Genomic DNA, 24,195 nt, shown 5'->3' on the forward strand with positions numbered 1-24,195 from the left:
TCTCCCCTCGATTACTATGTTGTGCATTTGTAAAATTCTGCAGAAAACATTCTGCCCTCCTCCTCTTGTCTATCTCTAGGCAGCCAAACCTCCCGACCTGAACCCTGAAACAGAAGAAAGCGCACCATCCCAGAGCTCTCCGGAAGGCCCAGACCCGCCTGTCCTGACAGAGGTTGGCAAGCAGGAAGAGCAGCCACCACTCGACCTGGAAGGCGTGAAAAGGAAGATGGACCAGGGAGGCTATCCTTCTGTGGTAGGTCTCGGCATAGCCTGCTGCCCACACTTTCCGTACTTCTGCTGGGATGGAGAGGAAATTGAATCAAAGTTAAAACAGACTGTGGAGCTGCTCTGAAATGGCCATTGACACATAGCATTCTTGTTGCAACTTCTTGCCTGACACGAAGTTGCCTGGGTGTGGGATCCATGCTGCCCCTTTTCCCCTCATGTCCTGTGAGCGAAGAAGGGCGTACAAGTTTTGCTACAGCAGCGGCTGTGCAGGTACCACCAGGTGAAAACGAAATGAGGGTCTATGGCTCCTGCGGGTTAAAGACCACAGCAAGGTGGATCTTACCTTCCCATCTAGTTGGAGTTCAGTGATGACCTGGTCAAGATAATCCAAGCCGCGATCAACGCAGATGGGGGGCAGCCGGAACTCAAGAAGGCCAACAGCGTGGTGAAGTCCTGCTTCATTCGGGTAGGCTGTGTTTTACCACTGCCTCGAGGAAAGGTTGCACTCCCAGAGTGGCCCTGGTTCTCCAGAGGGACAGACTTTTTAAACCTGTCCTAGATTCCTCATTCTAGTAAATTTGCAGAGCGCTGAGACAGTTTTCTTAAATGTTTAACACCAGGCAAAGTGATGCTGAATCTTATTAAAAACTGGTTTTCTGCTTTAGCAAATGGAGCGAGTTTTTCCTTGGTTCAGTGTAAAGAAGTCAAGATTTTGGGAACCAAACAAGGTCACAGCAAAGTAAGTAATTGCTCTCCTTCCTGAAGTCACTCTTGGTAACTGATTGGTCGCCTATTGAGAACCAAGGTGGTACCCCTTGAATGCTGCCCCTAGAAAATCATGTGGGATTTCCAGATTGTCTTTCTGGCTCGGTGCAGCAACCATGGTTGACCCCAGAGCCATCTGAGTCAGGAATTGGGGATTCTCTGGTGCTCCTCTGCGCTTTGGTTGCCCAGAAGGGACGTGAGGCCATTCGCCTTGCTCTGCAGGGATGATCTGAAGGGCTTTGGGGAGTTGAGAGCTGCATCTGACTTTTGGCCCTGTCTCTTGTTGTCTTTTAGCAGTGGAATGCTGCCCAATGCGGTCTTGCCCCCATCCCTTGACCATAACTATGCGCAGTGGCAGGAACGTGAAGAAAACCTTTGTGCTCAGCAACCCCCCCTGATGAAGAAAATAATTCCAGCTCCAAAATCCAAAGGGCCTGGAGAGCCAGACTCCCCAACTCCACCACATCCTTCTACCCCACCATTATCCAGTGAGAAATTGAGCCTTATTCTCTCACATTACTATATCTGGAGGACATGCTTTGGGGGAGCACTTTTCTGTTAAACTCTGACAGGGAGAGGAACCTGGCTAGAGGTGCCTAGTTGTCCACTGTCTCGCAGGGCCTGAATGAAATCCATGCAGCGCCCCTCTGGTACTTGTATCATGGCCTAGACTGCTTTGCTTGAAAGAGCAAAGTCTTTGCAAATCAGTTGGTTCCCCCCACGGTTAAGCCCATTCCATGTTTCTTCCTGATACTCTTTGTTAGGAATTAATTCTTTCTGTTTGCTTTGAGGTTCTGACAGAAGCCAGGATGACAGCCCAGAACTTGCCCCTCCTCCAGATGTGGAAGACAACCGGCAGTGTGCTCTCTGTTTGAAGTACGGTGATGATGGAGGCAATGTAAGTAGCTGGGGACGGAATTCTGCAATTGGATGTTTCTACCTCCCAGACTCTGATTTCAGTCCTCTTTAAGTGCTCCTGCTTGCTCAGTCCAGTTGAACTAACCCTGGCAGACCGATCGCTTGAGTCATCTTCCTAACTTAGAATGATGTAATTCGTCAGTTAAAAACATTTGATTAAGTCCCCCTTGAGACTTTGGTGAGCAGACTGGCTAAATGCAGTTAGCAGATAATCCTGTCGAGGTGGTGGTGGTGGTGATTATATTTTTATCCCATTCTTTTTTTAATATTTGGTCAACTCAAGGCAGCAAACACACCTAATACACCTGCCTCCTATCTTCCCCACTACAGCAACCCTGTGAGATGTGTTGGGCTGAGAGAGAGAGACTGGCCCAAGCCAGCTTTCATGCCTAAGGGAGGCCTAGAACTCTCCTTCTCCTAGTTTTTAAGAACCATTTGGAAAAAGAGAATAGAAAAATACTAGTGATTGAAGGATTCCTTCCATTTTTTACAGGTGACTCAGACCTGGGAGGGATTGGTAATATCTCAGAAGTCTAGTATAAAATTCAAAGACTTTGGTACAATAGAAACAGATGCAAAAGCACGCATTAGGGGAAAGCACATGGTGAATTAAAATGTTAATATACATAAACGGAGAATAGAGAATATCTGGCCTAGCAGTTGTATATGTCAGAGGGATCTCGGGCTGATCATTTTGCCATCAACTGAGGGGGCGCTAGCAGCAGAATGATACGGCAACAGAAAGGACCAGTGCAATCTGAATCCATAGATGATGCATTCCAGGGTGTTACGGTACTCCAGCCTCAACTACATCCAGTTCCGGTTCGGTCTCCAGCGACATTTTAGATCATTCTCATAAAGCTCTTAAGACATACTGGGTTTGGTTTGGGCTTAGTGTATTGCATGAACTCAGTGTGATTTATTCAAGAAATAAATAGTTGAACAGATCATGGCTCGGCTCATGGTGTGAACCAGATCTTTACCAAACATATAAATAAGTTGAAACGGGCTTGGACGTTGGGGAATACAGCTGAGGTGGTCATGGGCATGAAAAACCAACAAGGAAGGCTTTAAATAAGTGATTATAACTAATATTCCGAGGAGCAACATGTTGCGTTCTCTTCCCCAGGAAGGAAAGAGCAGAAGTCTGTTTTCTGCTGCCACCAAAGCCAAAACAACAAGAATAGACTTTGATTCAATATTAGAAGTACTACTGTTTCCACAGGGAGAGCATGTAAACAGTAGAACCAGTTCCACATGTGGGCAATATGTTCTCTCTCGCAAGAGGTCTTCAGCCAGAGAGACTGGACTGCCTTGGGGGTCCACCCTATCCAGCCATTGGGGTGGCTTCATCATTACACACACTCATTTCAGTCTTTGTTTTATTAATGGCTATCCCTAAGATGATTTGCATTGCTCATATTAAGACAGGGATGAATTTTCTTACTTAGGGAACTTTCAGGTCCTTACAGGGGATTTAGAAATCTTTGAACTGAGGCATGAATAACAGGGGCCTGGAGTTTCTTGTCTGCAAGGCCATCTTGGGTTTTCTGAGCCTCTCTGCTTATCAGCTTTTCCTTCAGCAGCACCTTCTACCTAGTTATGTGAGCAGGGTGGACCTCCATGCCTTCTGGCTCTGAGTGCCTTTGTCGGGCTGTTTGTTTTTCTGCAGGATGCTGGCCGTCTCCTCTACATTGGCCAGAATGAGTGGACCCATGTGAATTGCGCCCTGTGGTCAGCTGAAGTGTTTGAGGAAGAGGATGGCTCTTTGAAGAATGTGCATGTGGCTGTGATTCGTGGGAAGCAGCTGGTGGGTAGGATGTGTGACTGCAAAGGGTTCTCTTTTGTTCTTTGTCTCCTTGACCATTACAAGAACAAGAGAGTTTGTATTGCAATTTAAGTAATGGTGTTCTCAGATCAGTGTATATAAAAGACAGAAATTCAGTCAAATCCTAGTCCTTTTTCCGGCAAGATTTCTGCAAAAAATCAGAAACTTCTCTTAGTTGAATGTTGTCATTTTATTACAGTAACGCTAGTAGCAGAAAAAAGGAGTCTGCAGAGTGTGGAATGGGCTGCCCTTTGCAGGTTCTTAGCAGCTCATGGAATAGAAAGGTGTCTTTCAGCAATTAAGGTGGCAGGCCCCAAGCAGCTGAACTGAGGTGCAGTCTCTTCCTTAACCGCTGATCCATTCTGCTTGCTCCAAAGTGGCTATCAACGTTAATCACATTTGATTTTTCTCAGCTGGCTTGTTAAATGAACAGACTTAAAGGTAGGTTTAAATTAGTGAAATATAAAGATATAACGCTAAAGATATGCTTAATTAGCAAAAATTTGGACAAGTAGCTGTGCTTGCTTATAGCTAGGGCCAGAAAGATGGACCAGCAGGAGGTCTCTGACATAATAATATTGATCAGATATGTAGTATTCATTTGAACTGTGCAGTATTTGTGCAGTTTAACAATCAGAATGACATGCCCATCTTGCAGCGATGTGAGTTCTGCCAGAAGTCGGGTGCCACTGTTGGCTGCTGCCTAGCCACTTGCACCAGCAACTACCATTTTATGTGTTCCCGGGCCAAGAACTGTGTCTTCTTGGAGGATAAGAAGGTGTACTGCCCACGACACAAGGACCTGATCAAAGGGGAGGTAAGTCCCATGCCACTGCCCCCTGCTCTTGCCTCTCACTTGTTCTCTGTCCAGATGACTCCTGTCTGCTGTGGGTTTGCTTGTAGATAGTGCCAGAGAATGGCTTTGAGGTGCTGAGAAGAGTCTTTGTGGATTTTGAAGGAATCAGCCTGAGGCGCAAGTTTCTGAATGGTCTGGAGCCCGAGAACATCCATGTGATGATTGGTAAGCCCCTCTGTGAAGTGAGGTCCGAACAGGCGGCCTTTTGCCACCACTGCTGTTCTTGTGGCTCAGCCCTTCTTCTGCTTCCATGCAGGGTCAATGAGCATCGACTGTCTCGGCATTCTGAATGATCTTTCTGACTGCGAAGACAAACTCTTTCCTGTTGGATATCAGTAAGTGGAAACTGCTCCTGTGTCACAAGCTCTGTCAGGAAGAAACCGCAAAATGGTCTAAGAAGCCTGGGCTGCGGGGAATGCTGGTTGGCTGGCATTGTTCCCAGCAAGAGATGCAAAAGCTTGTAAAAAAAGAAACCCAGAATAGTCCCATTCCCTCGTCCCTTTTTTGTTCCCTTATTTTTCGTTGTCCAATTTTTTTCATTGTATATGAAATACAGGTAGTCCTCTTTAAGGCCAAAATTGGGACCAGCAATTTGGTCATTAAGCAAAGTGGTCGCTAAGTGAAACTGTGACTGTACTTGCACTCTTACTGCAGCTTTCCTTTGGTTTACAGACCTGCAAAGGTTGTAAAGGTGAGGATTGGTTGTAAAGTTACTTTTTCATCACTATCGTAACTTCAAACAGTTGCTAAACGAGGCAGTCGCTAAATGAGGACTACCTGTAATTTCTTTTAGAACAATGAATACTTTTAAGATATGGCATCCATATACTAAATCCCTTTCCTTCCCTGTACATGATTTGTAAAATGTGTGCAACAGAAGGTCTTCCCTGCACATTCCTGTGTTGTAAACAAGTAGCAGTTGCAAAAGCAAGGTGGATGATGGGCTGTCCCAAATACTCAGGCCCAACACACGTAGGCAGCCACACATTGGACCTCATTCCTGTGTCCAAGCAGAGGTGATCTAGATATAGAGGGCATTCCCATCTGTCCTTTGCCATAGTCAGATCACTTCCTAGACCTCCATAAGGCAAATGGGCCAATTAAGATGGCCAGCCCCAAGTGACTTTTAGATCCAAAAGATCCCTGATGGGCCTCAGGAGATTTTCCTAGTGACCTACCACTGACATGGAATCCTTCTGAACCATTGGCAAGGGCTGGTTAATTGGAACCACTCCTTCAGCGGGTACTGTAGTTCCAGTTGACCAAGATTAGCCAAATTGGTCAGGATTAGCCAACCAGTTGCTCTGTTGTGGGTTGCGACAGGGTTCAGTTCTTTCTCCCATACTTTGTAAGATACATATGAAGCAGGTAAGGGAGGTCACCAGGGCTCAGTATCTTCAGTATGCTTAACCTAGTATGATTTTTACCCTGGGCCATACAGGAGACGCTGTCAGTATTTTGACCCAGTGTCTGAAGGCCATAAGGGTCTGGATGAGATGAACCAGGCTGAAGTTAAACTAAGCAAGACCATGAATGTCTGAGTTCCTTGACATCTACAGTGTTGTCTCCTGATGGAGAGACACTGCCCCTGTGAAGAAGCAGGTCTGTGACTTGTAGGTCCTCCTAGACTTGCATCTACTGCCGGATGGGCAGGTAGAGGCCATGGCTGGGAGAACCTTTGCCCAGCTTCAGCTGGTACCCCAGTTGCAGCCCTGTCTGGAATATGAGGACCTCACAATCGTGTTTCACAAACCCATTGTCATTTGTTTAAACTACTGCAACGTGCTGCACATGAGGTTGCTTTGAAGACCATCCAGAAGCTTAACTTGGTCCAGAATTCAGTGGCCTTTGGTGGTAGGTACATGCTGGCACAAACACATTACACTGTGCAGTGTTTGGGGACCTGCACTTCAAGAGCAAGGCAAAATGTTTTTGACCTACATGGCTTGGCACCAGAGGACCTCCAGGGCCCTCTTTTCCAACTGGCTTTGACCTGCCCAACTTGTATGTCCTGGGAAGACCTGCTTGTGCTTCCCCACTGCCACAAGGGGATGAGCGTGCAGGCTTGTAGATGCTTTCCTTTTCTGTTGGTGCATCTGCCCTTTTGAACAGCCTCCCCAAAGAAATTCCTCATATAACTATAAAAATGGTTCTATTGTACTTTTGGGGACATATTGATAATATTACTTATTGACCAAGATAAGTAATATCTGCGATTGAGGGACAGCCATTTATACAAGTAGAAAGAATTTGTGAATTCTCTTGTTTACTTTTGTAGAACTGGCGGATCTGTTTTCATCCTCTTGCCAGTCTGATCAGGCCTTAGAGGATTGAGACTGCAACGATGTTCCAACAGTTAGACTAGAAACCAGTTGCTTGTTCAGGAAGATGGAGAAGTTTGAATACTCTGGGCTTAGAAGGCACTTCTTGTAAACCTCTGCTTGAGACACCCCCCCAAAAAAACCCAACAACTTAAAAGAGCAGGAAAAAAATCATATACTCACTGAAAGATAAGGGAATTGAGTTACTCTTTTGTAGTAACGTTGATTTTATAGCCTATATGGGAAGCTAAACTTGATAAAAGGTGCTTTAAAATTATTTTGTTTTTTTCCAAAACGTCCAATATTTTTTCTGTGGCTTCAAAATTTCCAGAAAAGTTATGTTGTTGTCCCAGCACTTACGTGGTGCACATACTATTTGTCCAGGTGCTCCCGGGTTTACTGGAGCACAACAGATGCTCGAAAGCGTTGCGTTTACACATGCAAGATCATGGAATGCCGTCCTCCCCTCCTGGAGTCTGATATCAACAGCACCATGGAACACGATGACAACCAGACAATTGCTCACAGCCCGGTGGCGCTTTCAGGTGTGTTCCAGCAGAAGTGGTTTCTTTGTGTCACATTGGCAGCTACCTGTGATCTGCTGTTCGTCTTACCTGTGCAGTTCCTTCCTTTTTAGAAAGTCCCTTTAACTGAGTGCTGAGACGTTCACAGGCAAGGCCTGCAAAAATACTTCTTTGTAGCTGTTGTCCAGTTTCAGGGGAAGGCAGAATGGGACTAAGTGGTCCCTGTGGCGGCTTCTTCCTTGGGTCTAGAAATTGGGCTGTGAAAACTATGCCTGCTTTCAGAGTTGCATCACTTGTGCATAACAGAGAACCAGAGGGCAGATGGAACATGGGTGATTGAGTCATTTATCAGTTATTGAGAAATATTACTGGGGTAGAAGAGAGGAATGTTTACATCATAAAAGCTTCCCTCCCCAACATGTATAATCCACTTTTAGTTCATGATGGTAAGGTGCTAGGGCCCTTTCCTTTCCTATGGTAAAAGAAGTTACTGAGAAGAAATGCCTTCTTTCAGGTGTTTTTTTTCCTGAAATATGTTGTTCAGATACATCTTGACTTTAGTTCAAATTGGATGATGCTCCTGTTTTTCTTCTGTGGCAGAAATTCCAGCCAGAGAGGGACATGCGGTATCAGCTGACATAAACCCTCCATCTGCAGATCTTTCTCCACACCCTCAGAACTTCAGGGCTCCGCGGATCAGAACACCAAGTTTTGCTCCTGCTCAGCGAACTCCTGGTTCGAGGCCATTGCCTTCTGCAGGTCTGGCTCACAAACACATACCCTTCTTTCTACTGTGATGGCTTTTGACTGGACTGTAGCTTTAGAATTCTGAACTTTTCTCCTTCTTACATTTAAAAAGCATATCCAGATACTTAAATACTTTAAATACCTTAAAAAAGTGTTTCCAGATAAGACTAAACCAGCCATATTGTAACTGAAAGCCTGGGAGAGATTTTGTTCTCTTTGTTTTCCTAGTCCGGCTGGGTTATTTTAGTCACGGCCTGCCTTTCTACCTGGAAAGCACCCAAGGAGGCTGTTCGTGATAGCTTTGTTTGAGGAAAAGAAGAGCAGAACTGAACTAGAGACAAGAAGTGCTTGACCCTGGGGATCACCAAGTTCAATTTTCTTTTTAAAAAATTATCTCTCCCCAGGAAGCCCTACCCCTGTGACACATGAGATCGTAACCGTGGGAGATCCCCTGCTGTCCTCGGGACTTCGGAGCATCGGCTCCCGGAGGCCCAGCACATCTTTGTTTTCACAGCCGCTGAGGCCCTGGATGCTGTCTCCCACCAGAGTCAGGGCCACTAATGCTCGGCACAGCAGCATCTCTTCAGGACCCAGCACAAGTCCTGTCTCAGAGCATGGCATGAGCATCAGACTTACAGAACGTTCCATGGGACCAGCAGTCGTGCACGCTGCTCTCCAGGACACTTTTCCTCCTCCCCGTTGTCAGAGTCCAGCAGTAGCAAGTGGAGGCAGAGGAGCTTCTCCTCTGGGGGGAGCCCTCTCCCTTGAAACGGTGCCTTCTGGAGGGCCCTTTCCTGCCAAGGTAGAGAAGGGTAAGCTGTCGAGCCCCAAGGATTCGGGTGCTTCCTGTGGGAATCCCAAAGCAGGCTGTCACGGGCAAAGCACCTCTGGCACAGAAGTAAACCCAAGCAAGGGAGGGAAGTTTCCGGAGTCCTCTTCTGGGCTGTTTTCTCCCAGAGAGTCTGTGGTTTCACCACTGTTGCATCAGAAACCCCCAAAGAAGGAACAAGACCAGCATCTCGCACAGCCAGACAAAAATTGCTTTTATGAAGCTCCAGAAGCAAAGACCTTGCTGTTTTCAGGAATAAGCAACCGACCTCCTTGCATGAACGATCCAGCACCTTCTGTGGGTAGAGAGGGGAGGCAAAAACCGAAGAAGGGAACAAGAGAGAGACATTCTAGTAAGCTTTATAGAAATGTAAGTCTCCTCCCAAGTAGCCACAAGGAAAGCGCAGAGACGGAATCTGTTCATCAGGCAGTGACATCTGAGCATATTAACCACTATAACAGCCTTGCTATCGAGAAGCGCACAGACAATAATCTGCTTGGCCAGGGGGTGCCCAGAGCTCCTTTCCAGAGCGAAACGGCCACTTCCAAGGATTTGCAGACGTCACAAAAGCGCACAGTGAAAGTGACCCTGACTCCTCTTAGGATGGAAGGTGAGAGCCAATCCAAGAACATTCAGAGAGAGAATGATGCAGAATCTCAGCCAAAGGTTTGCAAACCAGCTTCTGGGTCCCAGTCCACTTCCATTCCAGAGCACTCAGGAAATAGTTGTGTTGTCCCAGAAAGTCAAAACTCTACTTCCTCCTCAGTGTCCCCAAGCGATCCACCTTATCCGAATCTGCCTGTTCAAGACAGCAGCTTGATGCTCCAGGATGGAACAAAAACGCAGGAAGACGGCTCCTACAAGCGGCGATATCCCCGGCGTAGTGCGCGCGCCAGGTCCAACATGTTCTTTGGCCTTACCCCTTTGTATGGAGTGAGGTCATATGGTGAGGAGGACCTTCCCTTCTACAGCAACTCCACAGGCAAGAAGAGAGGAAGGCGGTCTGCTGAAGGACAGGTGGATGGGGCTGATGATCTCAGCACATCAGATGAAGAAGACCTGTATTACTACAACTTCACCAGAACAGTTGTCTCAAGCTCAGATGAGCACATTGCTTCTCATAGTTTATTCCGGGAAGAGGAACAGATCAATCTTCCCAAAATCTCTCAGCTAGATGGTGTGGATGATGGAACAGAAAGTGATACAAGCATTACAGTGACAACCAGGAAGATCAATCCGGGGAACAAAAGGGGTGGCAAAGAAAATGGAACAGAAAGCTTAAAACTTGAACGAAGTGAAGACAGCGAGGAGAAAGTGCAAGTGACCAAGAGTTCGGTTGGCCACAAAACAACTGATCCCAAAATGGAGAACTGCCGGGTCAAAAATCAGGATTCTTTGGAAGCTCAGCTGAGCTCCCTAGAGGCTGCTGGCCGCCGCCCTCGTGCCAGTACAGAGCCCCCCGAGAAGAACCTGCTGGATACGTTTAGCACAGAGCTGCTGAAGTCAGATTCTGACAATAACAACAGTGATGATTGTGGGAACATTCTTCCTTCAGACATCATGGACTTTGTGCTGAAGAACACGCCCTCAATGCAGGCCCTGGGGGAGAGCCCAGAGTCTTCATCCTCAGAGCTTCTGACCCTGGGAGAAGGCCTGGGCCTTGACAGCAATCGGGGCAAAGATATGGGCCTCTTTGAGGTGTTCTCTCAGCAGCTGCCGACAGCCGAGCCAGTAGATAGCAGTGTCTCTTCGTCAATTTCAGCAGAGGAACAGTTTGAGCTGCCCTTGGAGCTGCCTTCCGATCTCTCGGTCTTGACTACCCGGAGCCCTGCAGTCCCCGGCCAGAGCCACAGCCGACTCACAGTCATTCCAGAACCGTCCCTGGCTGCCTCAGGGGAGAGGTCAATGCTAGCTCTCCCTTCCACCGACTCTGCTGAAAAGAGGGTGCCGGTCACAGAAAAGCCTGCCTCCGGGGATGCGGAGCCAACGCTGCTAAGCCCACGAGTGGCCCCAAGCCCAGACGCCCCTCTGACCCCTGACCCTTTCATCCAGAGCCACTTGGAGGCCGAGCACATGGCCAGCCCACCCTGTGGGCCAAGAGAAGCAGGTCTTGGAGCCAGCCAAGACTTGGCCAGGAGCAGTGGGACACCCGGCCTCCCAGTTTCTCCCTCCCTCCCGCTCCAGAACCCCAAGTATGGGCCAAATGCCTCAGACAACCCTGGCCCCTCCCCAATCTCAAATGCCACTGTGCAGACACCCCCCCTCCACCTGAAGGCAGCTGCTGAAAAGCTCTTGGTTGTGAACCAGAACATGCAGCCTTTGTATGTTCTTCAAACGCTTCCCAACGGCATCACGCAAAAGATCCAGCTGACGTCTCCAGTCAGCTCTGGACCAGCCGTGATGGAGGCTGGGGCTCCCGTGCTTGGGCCGATGGGCACAGCCAGCCTCACGCTGGCCGCAGGCCTGAACCCCAGCTTACCTTCCTCCAGGCCTCTCTTCCCTCAGGCCAGCAAAGGGCTGCTGCCCGTGCCCCATCAGCAGCGCCTGCATTCCTTTTCTGCGAGCCCCTCTGGTGGCAGCGGCGGCGGCAGCTTCCCGGCAGCCCTCAGCAGCTCTGCCCCGGGCCTTCTGATTGGCGTCCAGCAGCCGCCTGACCCTGAGGCGGCTCAGCGGGCAGACGTTGGGGCTGCAGTCCCCCCACCTCACGCTGGACTCGGCAAGAAACGGCCCATTGCGCGCCTGCACTCCCGGAGGAACAAGAAGCCTGCTCCTCCTGCCGTTGCTTCTCCTGACATCGCATCGAACATGACCTTAATTAACTTTACTCCATCCCCAACACCCAGCCACCCAGGCCTGCTGGATCTGGGAGCTGCGTCCCCGAGAACCATGCCCAGCATCATCAAGCGCTCCAAGTCTGGGATGATGTATTTTGAGCAGGCATCCCTGTTGCCCCAGCGGGTGGGAACAACTGCTGCGGAAGCAGCGCTTGGAACGTCTCCTAGCATGGGGCCAGAGTCTGGCCACCTCACCACCCCTCCATCGGTGCTAAACGTGGCCCCCCTTCCAGCCCCTGCAGCCCCTGCCGCAGGCCCAGTGGTCCCTGCCCACCTGTTGGGACAAGGGGTCTCTGACGTGCCAGGCACTTCAGATGTGAGCTCCCTCAGCAACCTTTTAATCAAAGCCTCTCGACGAGGTCTGGGCCTCCCGGAGCAGCCTGCTTCAGTGCCATCAGTGGCTTCCAGGATGTTTCCATCGCACAAGGAGGTCTCGTCAGCCAGGTCTGCTTCTGCGGTGGTGGCAGCGGCCACGGCTGCTGCAGCGACCAGCATCTCCATCTTGCCTTCCTCGCAGGCAGTGGGCATGTCTGCTGATCCTGGAAGCTCCTACCAGGCTGAGCCTCTGACCCAGCTTCTGGGGTGCAAAGCAGGGCCCATCCCACCTCAAATGGACCTCCCTCCTTCCCAGGCATCTCCGCTGTCGGACTTTCCCCAGCTGATGGACACAGCTGTGGTGGAGCAAAACAGACCGGCCCCCTGTGCCCCTTCAGCCTCTCCCGGGAGCGCCCCTTTTCCTGTGCTGGGCTCCACGCGGGCCAAATCCAGAGACAAGCGCTTGCAGACCCCTTTGGGCAGCAAAGGATCTGGGAAGAAACCCAAGATGCCCCCCTTCTGGAACAGCTTCCCCAGCCAGTGCATTCCACAGCAAGGCATGCAGGTGGCAACCCAGGACCCAGGCGGCGGGTGAGAGAGAGCTGTGTCCCCTGACTTTCCCGCCCTTTCCAGCCAAGCGGCCTCAGCAGTTCCGTAGTAGTCGCTGCCTGCTGGCTGAGAGGCACGTTCACCCCACTCTGCTCTGGGATCAACAGGACGGGGGCGGGGCACTGGCCGGTGGGGGCTGCTTCGTTGGTTCTCAAAGCACCGTAAAGCCCCCCATGTGGCTTCCGCTAGTGTTTACGCTAGAAACCAACCTCTCCCCAGCCTCATGAAAGTAACATGCTTCTCCCTCTAGCTCAGGGAAGGGTCGCTCAATTTGTGACAAGCCTGACTTTAACGCTGCACTCTACCTGCCCACGCCTTCTAGGTCTCAGTCTGTGGGGGTGCACCCAGAGGAGACAGTGGAGACGCCGCAGCTGGTCCACAAAGCCACTGGGTGAGTGGATCCCTCGGGGCTCAGTCTGGCTGGGGGAGGAAGCGACGGGTTCTGCCTGCCAAGGCCTTGCCCACACCTGCTGGCGTTTAAGAGCAGGAATCATTCTGGCAGTGGGTACATCTGAGTCCGGAAGCACCAGTGGGGATTTCAAAACAGCAAGGAAAATGGAGCACCGAGTCCTTATTTTGGAAATAAAAGGTCCACATTTGCCTGGCCATCCAGCCCCGTAGAATCAGCCGCTGTAATTCTCAAGGCATTTAGTCAGCTCCACAGAAGAGCAGAGGACTATTACCTCCAAAGGCCTTCTCCTGCTGAATCTGTTCTTCTCCCAGCAAACAAGCAGGCGCCTGCCAGAAAACGTCTGGAACATACCTTGTACCGGGATCATTTCTTCCTGTCAAATGATTAGTGTGGAGTGAAGGCAACTGGACCTGGAAACTCTGGGGGCTATAGGGCAGGGTGTACCATTGAGGTGGTGATGGGTCGGTGATGTTATGACGGGAACTGGAGGGCGGGCCATCTTCGGGGAAGACGCCCCCGGTGTCTGCTACCGGTGGCGTGTTCCAGCCCTCCGAGTTCAGACCCAGGCCCTGGACAGGAGATCCTTGAGGGCCCTGGTCTCTGGCTGCTGCTCCTTAATGCCAGGTCAGTTAACAAGGCCCCCCTCATATGGGATTTGATTGTAGAGGAGGGGGCAGACCTGGCGTGTATCACTGAGACCTGGCTGGGCCCAGAAGGGGGGATAGCCCTTACGGAAATGTGCCCAGGTGGGTTCCAGGTGTGGCACCACCCGAGATACCAGGGTAGGGGAGGAGGGGTGGCTGTTGTCATCTGAGAGTCTCTGGTGGCCTTCAGGGGCCCTGCTCTGCTCCACAAGTGGCCAGGTGTGAGACCCTGTTTTTCAAGTTGGGTTCCCGAGAACAGTTGGGAGTGCTGCTACTGTACCAGCCTCCCTGCTGTGTAGCAACCTCCCTGCCTGAGCTGCTGGAGGTCGTCTCGGGGTTGGCAGTGGAGTTCCCCAGACTTATGGTTCTGGGGGAGTTCAATCTGCCTTCCCTGGGGCGTGCCTCGGAGGCAGCTCGGGAGTTCATGGCTACCATGGCAGCCATGGGCCTGTCCCAGATTATTCGGGACCCAACTCAAGACAGTGGTCTCACTCCGGACTTGGTCTTTTTGTCAGAGCAGTGGCAACGTAATCTGAGGGGAGAGCCACATCTACCCCCATTGTCATGGTCAGATCACGCCCTGGTGGCCCTGAGATTCTCCTATGCCGCCCCCCTCCGCAGGGAGACAGGACCCATTCGGTTGGTCCACCCCAGGCAACTGATGGACCCAATGAGGTTTCAGAGGGAGCTGCAGGTTGTACTCGAGGATCTGCTGCACGGTCCAGCGGAGGCCCTGGCTGCTGCTTGGAATAGGGAGGTGGCCAGGGCCTTGGACAGGATCGCACCTGTGCGGCCTCTCTTGCCTCATCCAACCCGACACTCCCCATGGTTCACGGAGGAGCTGAGGGTTTTGAAGAGACTTAAGAGACGTCTAGAGCGCTGCTGGAGGAAGACAAAGACCAAATCTGACTGAACACAAGCTAGAGCCGCTATTAAGGCCTACCTTGTGGCAGTAAGAGGGCGAAACCGCAGATTGCCGCCCAACGGCCCTGTTTAAGATCACACATACCTTTTTGGGGAAGGTGGGCCCAGTGACCCACCTACAGGGCCGTGTGGAAGAGTTTTCTGAGCATCTGCAGGATAAAATCACTCAGATCCATTCCAAGTTGGACTCCACGCGTGAAGCAGGGTCTGAGGAGATGCCGAGGGAATGTTTTAGCCTTGTTATCTAGGAGCAGTTTGATCCTGTTGGACCTGAGGAAGTGGACAGGATCCTCCAGATTGTGAATGCCACCACCTGTCATTTAGATCCATGCCCCTCCTGGCTGGTGAAGGCGGCTCGGGAGGTGACGTGTGGTTGGGTCCAAGTGATACATCCTTGAGTGAGGGGGTGTTCCCAGCTGCCTTTAAGGAGGCACTGGTGCACTCCCTCCTCAAGAAGCCATCGCTGGACCCAACTGTGTTGGACAATTTTCGTCCAGTCTCCCACCTCCCCTTTTTGGGGAACGTGGTTAAGAAGGTGGTAGCTTTGCAACTCCAGAGGATTCTGGATGAAACGGATTATCTGGACCCCTTTCAGTCAGGTTTCAGGCCAGGATATGGGACAGAAACTGCATTGGTCGCACTTATGGATGATCTCTGGCAGGAGCGGGATGGAGGCATCCACCCTTGCTCTCCTTGACCTCTCAGTGGCTTTCGATACCATCAACCATGGTATCCTTTTGGGACGGCTCAGGGAGTTGGGAGTGGGCGGCGTAGTTCTGCGCTGGTTCACCTCCTTCCTCCAGGACCGATCCCAATCGGTGGTGACAGGAGAGGAGAGATCCAGCCCTCGACCCCTCCGTTGTGGGGTGCCGCAGGGTTCGGTTCTCTCCTCTCTTGTTTAACATCTACATGAAACCACTGGGTGAGATCATCCATCACCATGGGTTGAGGTATCATCAGTATGCTGATGATACCCAATTATACATCTCTATCCTGGGTGAGGTAAGTGATGCAGTGACTGCCCTTTCTTGGTGCCTGGCGGCTGTGGGGGTCTGGATGGGGAACAACAGGCTTCAGCTGAACCCTGGTAAGTCGGAGTGGCTGTGGGTTGATGGGGCTTCATCTTCCGGGAAACTGTCATCTTTAGTTCTGGATGGGGTGGCACTGCCCCAGACAGATTCAGTGCGTAATCTGGGGGTTCTCCCGGACTCATGACTCCTGCTCAAAGAGCAGGTGGCAGTCGTGGCCAGGAGGGCCTTTGCGCAACTTCAGGTTGTGCGCCAGTCACACCCGTTCCTGGATCGTGAAGCCCTCCAAACAGTCACTCACGCCCTGGTTATCTCCCATATAGACTACTGCAATGCGCTCTACATGGGGCTACCCCTGAAGAGTATCCGGAAGCTTCAGCTGGTCCAAAACGCAGCCGCGCGGGCTATTTTTGGTGCACCTAGGTGGGCACATAGAACACCATTGCTGCGTGACCTGCACTGGGTGCCAGTTTGCTTCCGGGTCCAATTCAAGGTGTTGGTTATCATCTATGAAGTCCTACATGGTATGGGGCCAGGTTACCTGAGGGACCGTCTCATCCTCATTACATTGGCTCGCCCCACCCGATCATTCAGAGAGGGCATGTTGCGGACCCCGTCCGTAAGGGAATTCCATCTGGCGGGGTCCAGGAAATGGGCCTTCTCTGCAGGGGCCCCCGCCCTTTGGAATATCTTGCCCCCGAAGGTGAGGCAGGCCCCTTCACTCCTGACCTTCCGGAAGGCCCTGAAGACTTGGTTCTGCCATCTCACCTGGGGCGGGAAAGTGGGTAACCATTCTTGGGGGTGGCTCGCACCCTAGAGTCCCTCCCACCAGCTTGGAATTTTATACCCTCTTGAATTTTATATTTATTTATTGCATTTTATAATAATTGTAATGTGTCTGGTTTTATGAGATTTTAACTTTTATGATCTTAGTTTGATTTTATTGTAAACTGCCCAGAGTCCCTCTTTTGGGGGAGTTGGGCAGTAATTAAATTTGAATAATAAATAAAATAAATAGATTAGCCTGACCAGAGAGGATGGCAAGCTTCTCAGCTGTGTTGAAGGCCTGCAAGGTCTCGGTTGAAATAGGTCTCTCAGCTTTTTCCAACAGTCCTTTTCTCCACAGGCAGTTACAGTCTCTCCCAGAATTGCAGCCCCCACAGCCAACGGCAAGTGAGTTAGAGCATGCAGGTATGTAAAGGTCCCTCTGCCCGTCCAAGTGCTACGGGGCAGTTCTGTCCATCACAGTCCTGCATAAATTGATATGATAAATTCTTGGGAACTTTTTCCAGAAAGTTTCCTGTTTGCTTTGTTGTGATTTGCACAGTTGAGAGGTCATAAGGGTTCTTTTTTTCCTCCAGATTCCAAAGCGGAAGAGGAAGAAGAGGAGGAAGAGGAGGAGGAAGGCAGCTTTAGCTCCCCCCTTATGTTCTGGCTGCAGCAGGAGCGAAAGCGAAAAGAAAGCCTTGCAGAGAAGAAGCCCAAGAAAGGGCTGATTTTTGAGATCTCCAGCGATGATGGCTTTTGGATCTGTGCAGAAAGTATTGAAGGTGGGTCCAGGGGAGGGGCGACTGTATCAGAGCCTTGCATCAGAGGGAGCCTTGCCATTCCTTCCACCGAACCCTTGCTTGTTTCTCTTCTTTTAACCTCAGAGGCCTGGAAATCCTTGACTGATAAGGTTCAAGAAGCTCGGTCAAATGCCCGCCTGAAACAGCTTTCCTTCGCAGGTATCAGTCAGCAGGAGTAGGTTGCAGGAGAGGTGCTGGCTCTTCCCTTGACCAAGAGGGCCAGAAAAGAGGCGGCATCTGCCGCAATTCCCCTTCCACTCCAAACAGCCCTTGCAGTTACCAAATGGCGTGTCCTGAGAGGGTGGGAGCAGAGCCAGGAGTAGGCTTGGTGCTGTGCTGACGTAAGGCTGATGCGGATGGCCCTGGACTGGGCAAGAGAGATCGTCTGAACAGTTCTGCTTCTGGAACTGTTGGGCCTCTCCAGCTTTTCAGCCGTTGCTCCGAAGCTGGGCTTAGCATAATCTTAGCGCCTTGCTCCGTTCGGTTGGGGCTGCAGCTGCTCTTCCTGCCTCTCCGTCTTCCAGGTGTGAGTGGACTGCAGATGCTGGGTATTCTCCACCATGCTGTCGTGTTCCTGATAGAGCAACTCTGTGGAGCCAAGCATTGCCCCAACTACAAGTTCAGGTTCCACAAGCCAGAGGAGGCCAAGGAGCCCCCTGTGAATCCCCACGGCTCTGCCAGGGCTGAAGGGCACCTCAGGCAAGTGAAGTCATGTCCCCCCTTTCTCCCCAAGCTGCTGCTGATGAAATACAATTGAAACAAGTTTTAGACCCTTGTAGAGGGGCGGGAGTGGGAGAATCAAGTGACACCCATGCTCAAAAATTCAGGGTGGGCAGGGCGTGCCCCCCCAAAACGGTTGTCTCTGCTTGCCTCTTTTTATTTAAGAGTTCTTCATGTATTTCATCCCATTTTTCAGACAATTAGTGTCTTCCAAAGTGGCTCACAGCAATTAAAGGAGAAAGACAGGCAGTCTAAAAGACACAATGCACAAGGGACGGGGTGGGTGGGGAGGAGGTCAGTTCTTTGAGGCCAGAACCAAGTGGTGAGCCACAAGGCGTTTTGGCCAGGCCAGCCCTCCCTTGCTACTGTTCTTGTCTGAGGTGGAGCATTTCTGGAAGCCAGTTGCTGTGGCACTCAGTGCAATGAGTAATGCCTCTGTTCTGCACTCCAGGAAGTCTGGTCTCGACATGTTCAACTTTCTGGCTTCTAAGCATCGCCAGCCCCCACAGTACAATCCCAATGATGAGGAGGAAGAGGAGGTGCAGCTCAAGTCTGCCCGGTACATAATGGGAGGGGACAGCTATCAGGCTGCTGCTTTTTGTAACTCATTTGTAATTCTGGAAAGATGGAAGTTGGGGGAGAAACTTGGGTTTCCGCAGCTGAGCTGTAAGCCACTGCTGCTTGATACTACAAAATGGGCGGTAGAAAATTCATAAAGGGGCCAGAGCCTGAAGCTGAGGGAGGGGGGAAATGTTGTGCTTCAGGTAGGGAGTTTGGAGCTGCATCAAGGATAGGAGGACAGGTTGATGGTCAGTGCTTTATGCCAGATGTGGCCCTCAAGCAGTCTCTTTCTCATCTGTCCTCAGGAGAGCAACCAGCATGGATCTTCCAATGCCCATGCGGTTCCGACACTTGAAGAAGACCTCCAAGGAGGCAGTTGGGGTGTACAGGTAGGTGGGGCTTCCTGACAGGGAGGAGGAGGAGGGGAGATCAGGGCCATCTTACCAGCATCAACCTAGGGAAATCTCATGACATGTCTGGTCTTTGAGGGCAGGCTCTCTTGCCAGATGCCCCTGGGAACAGCGCCAGGCTTGTCAACTTGGTGTCCTCTGCCTTCCTATCAGGTCACCTATCCATGGACGGGGCCTGTTCTGCAAAAGGAACATTGATGCAGGGGAGATGGTGATTGAATATGCTGGCAATGTGATTCGCTCCATATTAACGGACAAGCGTGAGAAATACTATGACAGTAAGGTGAGTTTGAGTGGCTGGCCAGTCTCCAGTTCTACTGGTGGAACAGCTGCCCAGATCTGCAAGTTGTGGAGCAATGAGAGGGTGTGGTGTTGGCAGGACTGTCCTGCCTGGTTAGGCAGATGGCAGGGAGTGCCTTTCAAGGCCTCAGGATCACACGCACGTGCTCTCTGTCTCTCAGGGCATTGGCTGTTACATGTTCCGTATTGATGACTCAGAAGTGGTAGATGCCACCATGCACGGGAACGCAGCACGCTTCATCAATCACTCTTGTGAGCCCAACTGCTACTCCCGAGTCATCAACATCGATGGGCAGAAGCACATTGTCATCTTTGCTATGCGCAAGATCTACTGTGGGGAAGAGCTCACCTACGACTACAAGTTTCCCATTGAGGATGCAAGCAACAAGCTGCCCTGCAATTGCGGTGCCAAGAAATGCCGACGGTTCCTCAACTGAGCAGCCGAGCCCAGCCAAGCCATAGCGGTGGCCGGAGTTGAGAGTCAGGCTACTGGTGCCCCTCCCCACAACAGATGTGTAGGCTTGGTCTGGCAAGGTGTGACCTGCCTGGAGCAAGGTGGACTTTGGTGCTCTGTGTTATTAGGAGAATTGGAAGGTGGGGCTGCAGCAGCCAAGGCCTTGCCTAGCTGGCAAGGCAAGGTGTTTTTTCTAGGGCACCTTGCCGCCGCCTCAAGTTTGGAATGTGTGGCTTGCCCTCACGATCCAGCTTGGGTTGGTGTCTTGATGGTGGTTCTCCAAAATCCCTGTGGCCCCTGGGGAGGAACCCCAAACGAGCAGTTTGGGCACAGGAGCACCAAATACTTTGGGTGGGCTTACAGGAGGGCCTCAGAGGAGGAGCTCCTGTCCCAGAGGAGAGCCTGTCATGCTGGACTTTTACAACTGACCCCGGCCCTGTACCTGTCCTTTGGTCAGAAATTTAGAGGCCTGCAACGTAGAAATGGAGCAACCAGGTGGGCTTCTTGGACGCAGCAGTGGTAAGCAGCTTGCTTTCTGACGTGAAATAAGCACTGGGAAACCTTTGAGGGGCTGTGGTAGCAGCGTTATAACAGCAGCCCCTTGCGTGGCAGAGGAGATTGGGAGTCCCGGACTTGGTTAAATCCGTGTCCATTTTCAGGCCTATAGAAGCAGAGCTACTTCTCAGCCTCCTTCAGTTGCATCATCTTGAATTAAGTCATCGGATTTTCCTTGGTTTACAGTCTAGTATTTAAAGTTTTATAAATGTAAATATGTTTTGTATATTTTTCTATGAGCAGCACTTCATAGGGAAGAGCACTTAGGAGACTATTTTTTTAGTCATGGTATCATCCTGACTTAAAAGAATCCATTGTAAGGGTGAATATTTTGTTTTAATGGGATGGTCTTTCCAAGGTTTGGGCCAGGCATAGCCTGATTCTTCCCTCCCTCAGGAGGGAGAGGAGACTTTTCTGGGTGCTGCTTTGGCTGACCCATAAGTTTGGAGGGAGGAAGCTTTTTCCCATTTTCAGGAAAGTTCTTGATATTGGGGGGCCTCCCATTCTCCAGCAGTGAGGTGGTTGATGCTCCCTAGATGTGAGGAGAACCGCCAAGGTTCTCTCTAACCTCCTCTCCCTTCCCTGCCTGGTTTCAGGGCCAGCGGTGTAAACATCCAGTTTCCCACCAGGTTGTGCCCCAGCCTGTCTGATTCTGGAGGACAAAAGTCGAGCCAGATAACCTGCAGGCGCCTCTTAAAATGTAGCAGAATTGAGGCGCGCTCTGGCCAAGCCCCCTTGCAGCAAGGCCCTTGTTTCTGCTACAGATGGCCCACCCGCCACTCTCCTGGATGGAAGGAGGAATCGACACTCCAGGTCCACCACCTTCACCATCCCAGGGCCAGGGCTTCGTATCCATGAGGCAGTTTGGGAGAACAAGGCAAGATCCAGGTTGGGGTTGAAAGGAGGCAGAGGTTGCTGTCTAGGCCTCTCTTTCCGTATGGGCCTGGAGAAACACAATTCCTATCCTCTGCTGCTCTGTTGGCTGCTAGAAGAGCTGCTCCCCCCCAGGCGGCCGCCTTTTTCACCTGAAGGAAGCTCTGAGCAGGTTCTGAACCCTTGGCTCAAGCAAGTCTTTGTAGGGGTCCAGGTCCACAGGCGTCTTCTCCTCCTCCTCCTCCTCTCCTCCCATTGCTAATCCATCTTCAGGCTGTCCTGAGCAGCAGAGCTGCTGTGGGCTGGCCTGAACCCCAAAAAGCTGCTGCTGCTGCTGCTGCATCTGAGGGGGAAGGTGGGGAGAGCTTGGCTCTCCAGAGCAGCAGGGAGAGGGAGCAAAAGAAAGCTGCGTTGGCAGCTACCTGGCAATATGAATGTATCTTTCTAAGAACTGACAGATCATGATATCTAAGAATACTAAGAGTCAGTCCACCCTTTAAAGGTTTTATTTTTTTTTAAAGGAAAAGCGGGTCACTGCAAAGGGCTGGGCAAGAATCTTCTCTTCTTTGTTGTGAAGCAATACTGGGTTTTTAGTCAAATTCATCCTTTGTGCAGAATCATGTCATTTGGCCAGATTGCTGCTGGCCCATCCCCTGCTCTCCTCCCCTACACCTGCAAGTTTTTATTACTATAAATAAGGTATCTATAGGAACTAATATTGTACTGCATTGTGTCTTGAAGCCTGGCTTTGAACTCTCTTTAACCCTTTAGATAATGGTTGTGTTCCCGTTGCTAAAAAGGCAGGAAAAGCCACAAGCCAAGGCTCCATGGCTAGTGGACCCCCCTCCTCCAAGAGGGTGCCATGGGGCGAGGGTGGGTGCTGCTGGGCTGGGCTGGGCTGGGCTGGGCTCAGCTCGCCTGCATGCGGGCCCCCTGGAAGCAGGGCTGGAGGACTTGGCTGTGAGTTCTCCTGACCTTCTGTGTTTAATAGTCAATCCTTGTATGACTCGTTTCTCTCCACTGCCGCCTCTTTTTTGGACTCCAGTTGGTGGATCCCCTCCACTGCATTGTGTGCTTTTCTGGTCTATTAATAAGGTCCTGCAGCTTTGCCTTTCTGCCGAGAACTGTGCTCGTGGTGTTCCTTGGATTCAGCGTCTTCAATAGCTACAGGTAGTGAATAAATGTCTCAAGCCACTTTGCAAAAGCTACGTAAACAGGGCTCTGATCCATACAAAAAGCAATTTATCATGTAAAACCAGTTTCTCTTTTTCTCTTGTGTTCTTCCAAACTGAGTTTTTTTTTCTTTAAAAAGAGGAAACGCTTGTGCTGCATCAGTGTTAATTCCCTGTCATTGTTACAGGGATGAAGGAAGTACTTTCAGTAGTTTAAGATGTGACTGAAAGACTGAATGTAAAAATAAGTGTATATAGTTGTACAAAAAAAGGAGTTTTTAAACATGTTTATTTTCTATGCACTTTTTTATTTAAGTGATAGTTTAATTAATAAACATGTCGAGTTTATTGCTTCAAAGGGCGGGGTTTCTTTTATTGACTGTAGCCGAGATTTTTCCCAGGCCAGTCTGTTTTCAGACTGGGTGAATCGCTGAATGGGAGATCCCCCACCTCACCTGCACCACACGAATGCCACACGCATGAGGCGGCCATTGACCTCGCAGCTGCATGTTCCAGTATCGCTGCGTCTCTAACTGCAGCAGTCAACCACTGCTGCATGTCCCAAAACAAGGGACTGTGCAAAAGCCCCCCCCCTTGCCCCCCGGCAGCTCTTTGGAGGAGAACCAAGGCAAAAGAGCTCAGCAGGTGCTTTCCTACCTAATCCTCCACTTACGATGTGGAGAACGGTATCCGGCATTTCCCCAGCACCAGGTGGATTCAGTCCAGCCTCCTCTAGACGCTTCTCCATTCATGTTCAGAGTTTTTTCCCTTGATGGCGTTTTCTTGCAGGAGGCCTAAGAGACAACCCTGTTGAATCAGTCTCCAAGTTAAACCTGCTTGGCCTGGAGAAAGTGAGTTTTCATTACTTTTAAGCAGATGCACCAGTGTGAGAAACACACACACTCAAAAAGCTCTGGCTTGGACCTTTGACCCTCTCCTGCCACAGCCAAAGATACCCCTTAATGCTTCTGCTAGGTCTCCTGCTGATGAAAGCCTGCACTTGATGCATTAATGTAACTAAGGAAGCATAAAGAATATTATTGCACCAATCATAAAATTGAAAGCAAGAAGGCAAAGTACTATTACTGACTTTCAGTGTCTTACCTGTAAAATTTTGCCCTCCATTAACACTTCTTTTGGGGTCCTTCTGTGAATTTGTAAATGTTGTCCTTGATTGTTCTGTACTTACCACTTGCTATTTTCTGTTGTTCCCGAAAGTCACACAAGTCAGATTGATCCCCCCCCCACCTCTGCCCCCAGGCAATCAGGAATCTGAGTATATCCTACCTCTCAGCAAAGTGTTCAAGACAGCTTATAAGAAAACAGTAACATACACATTGTAAGCCAAAAAGAGCAGTGGGGTTTATTCCCAGCTGATCCTCTTAGGGCACCCGAAGGGGCCACTGCAACCTTGAGTGCCGTAACAGGCATCCTCTGAGGGGCAGGGGAGGGAAACCTCCCACCTTTGAGCTGGGTTGTCAGGCACATTTGCACGCAATCAAAGGCTCTTCAGGGACTGGGGGTTGGATGTTGACTCCAAACCAGCTCCCTTTTCTCCAGAAAGGCTGGATTCATCACTCCAGCAAGATGATGTGTTAATTCTGGCATCAGGAAGCTGCTGCCTTGAGTCAGATGGTTCATCTCTTTAATTACTTCCTTGGGTACAATTGCCAACGTTTCCTGTCGAACTTGTTTGTCTGAGGTGACGTGCAGCTGCTGTGATGAAGTCCCCACCCTGTTCCCCTCCTGTACAGCCTTGGTTCCTGCTCTTTCTGGGCTCCCCCATCCTGTCCCTGTGAG

At 50.6% G+C, this 24,195-nt stretch overlaps 1 protein-coding gene across 2 annotated transcripts in view; it reads left to right on the forward strand.

Annotated features, from left to right (window-relative positions):
• The window catches only part of KMT2A (lysine methyltransferase 2A), a 50,322-nt gene extending 27,569 nt beyond the window's left edge, over positions 1–22,753 (forward strand). The window contains exons 16-36 of one of the 2 annotated variants that reach the window (XM_063310854.1): positions 80–253; positions 584–694; positions 894–967; positions 1,288–1,481; positions 1,785–1,891; positions 3,584–3,721; positions 4,398–4,556; positions 4,643–4,760; positions 4,852–4,930; positions 7,301–7,461; positions 8,041–8,199; positions 8,592–12,756; positions 13,097–13,165; positions 16,909–16,973; positions 17,144–17,332; positions 17,435–17,509; positions 17,875–18,053; positions 18,526–18,629; positions 18,937–19,020; positions 19,195–19,324; positions 19,503–22,753. In XM_063310854.1, the coding sequence (XP_063166924.1) occupies positions 80–253; positions 584–694; positions 894–967; positions 1,288–1,481; positions 1,785–1,891; positions 3,584–3,721; positions 4,398–4,556; positions 4,643–4,760; positions 4,852–4,930; positions 7,301–7,461; positions 8,041–8,199; positions 8,592–12,756; positions 13,097–13,165; positions 16,909–16,973; positions 17,144–17,332; positions 17,435–17,509; positions 17,875–18,053; positions 18,526–18,629; positions 18,937–19,020; positions 19,195–19,324; positions 19,503–19,778 (6,810 nt within the window). In that variant the 3' untranslated portion in view covers positions 19,779–22,753. The remainder of the gene's footprint in view (positions 1–79; positions 254–583; positions 695–893; positions 968–1,287; positions 1,482–1,784; positions 1,892–3,583; positions 3,722–4,397; positions 4,557–4,642; positions 4,761–4,851; positions 4,931–7,300; positions 7,462–8,040; positions 8,200–8,591; positions 12,757–13,096; positions 13,166–16,908; positions 16,974–17,143; positions 17,333–17,434; positions 17,510–17,874; positions 18,054–18,525; positions 18,630–18,936; positions 19,021–19,194; positions 19,325–19,502) is intronic. The other variant, XM_063310855.1, reaches the window with a different exon arrangement.
• Positions 22,754–24,195: the final 1,442 nt, after the last annotated feature.

The sequence above is a fragment of the Candoia aspera genome, chromosome 9 (genome assembly GCF_035149785.1).
Source record: "Candoia aspera isolate rCanAsp1 chromosome 9, rCanAsp1.hap2, whole genome shotgun sequence".
Taxonomy (NCBI): domain Eukaryota; kingdom Metazoa; phylum Chordata; class Lepidosauria; order Squamata; family Boidae; genus Candoia; species Candoia aspera.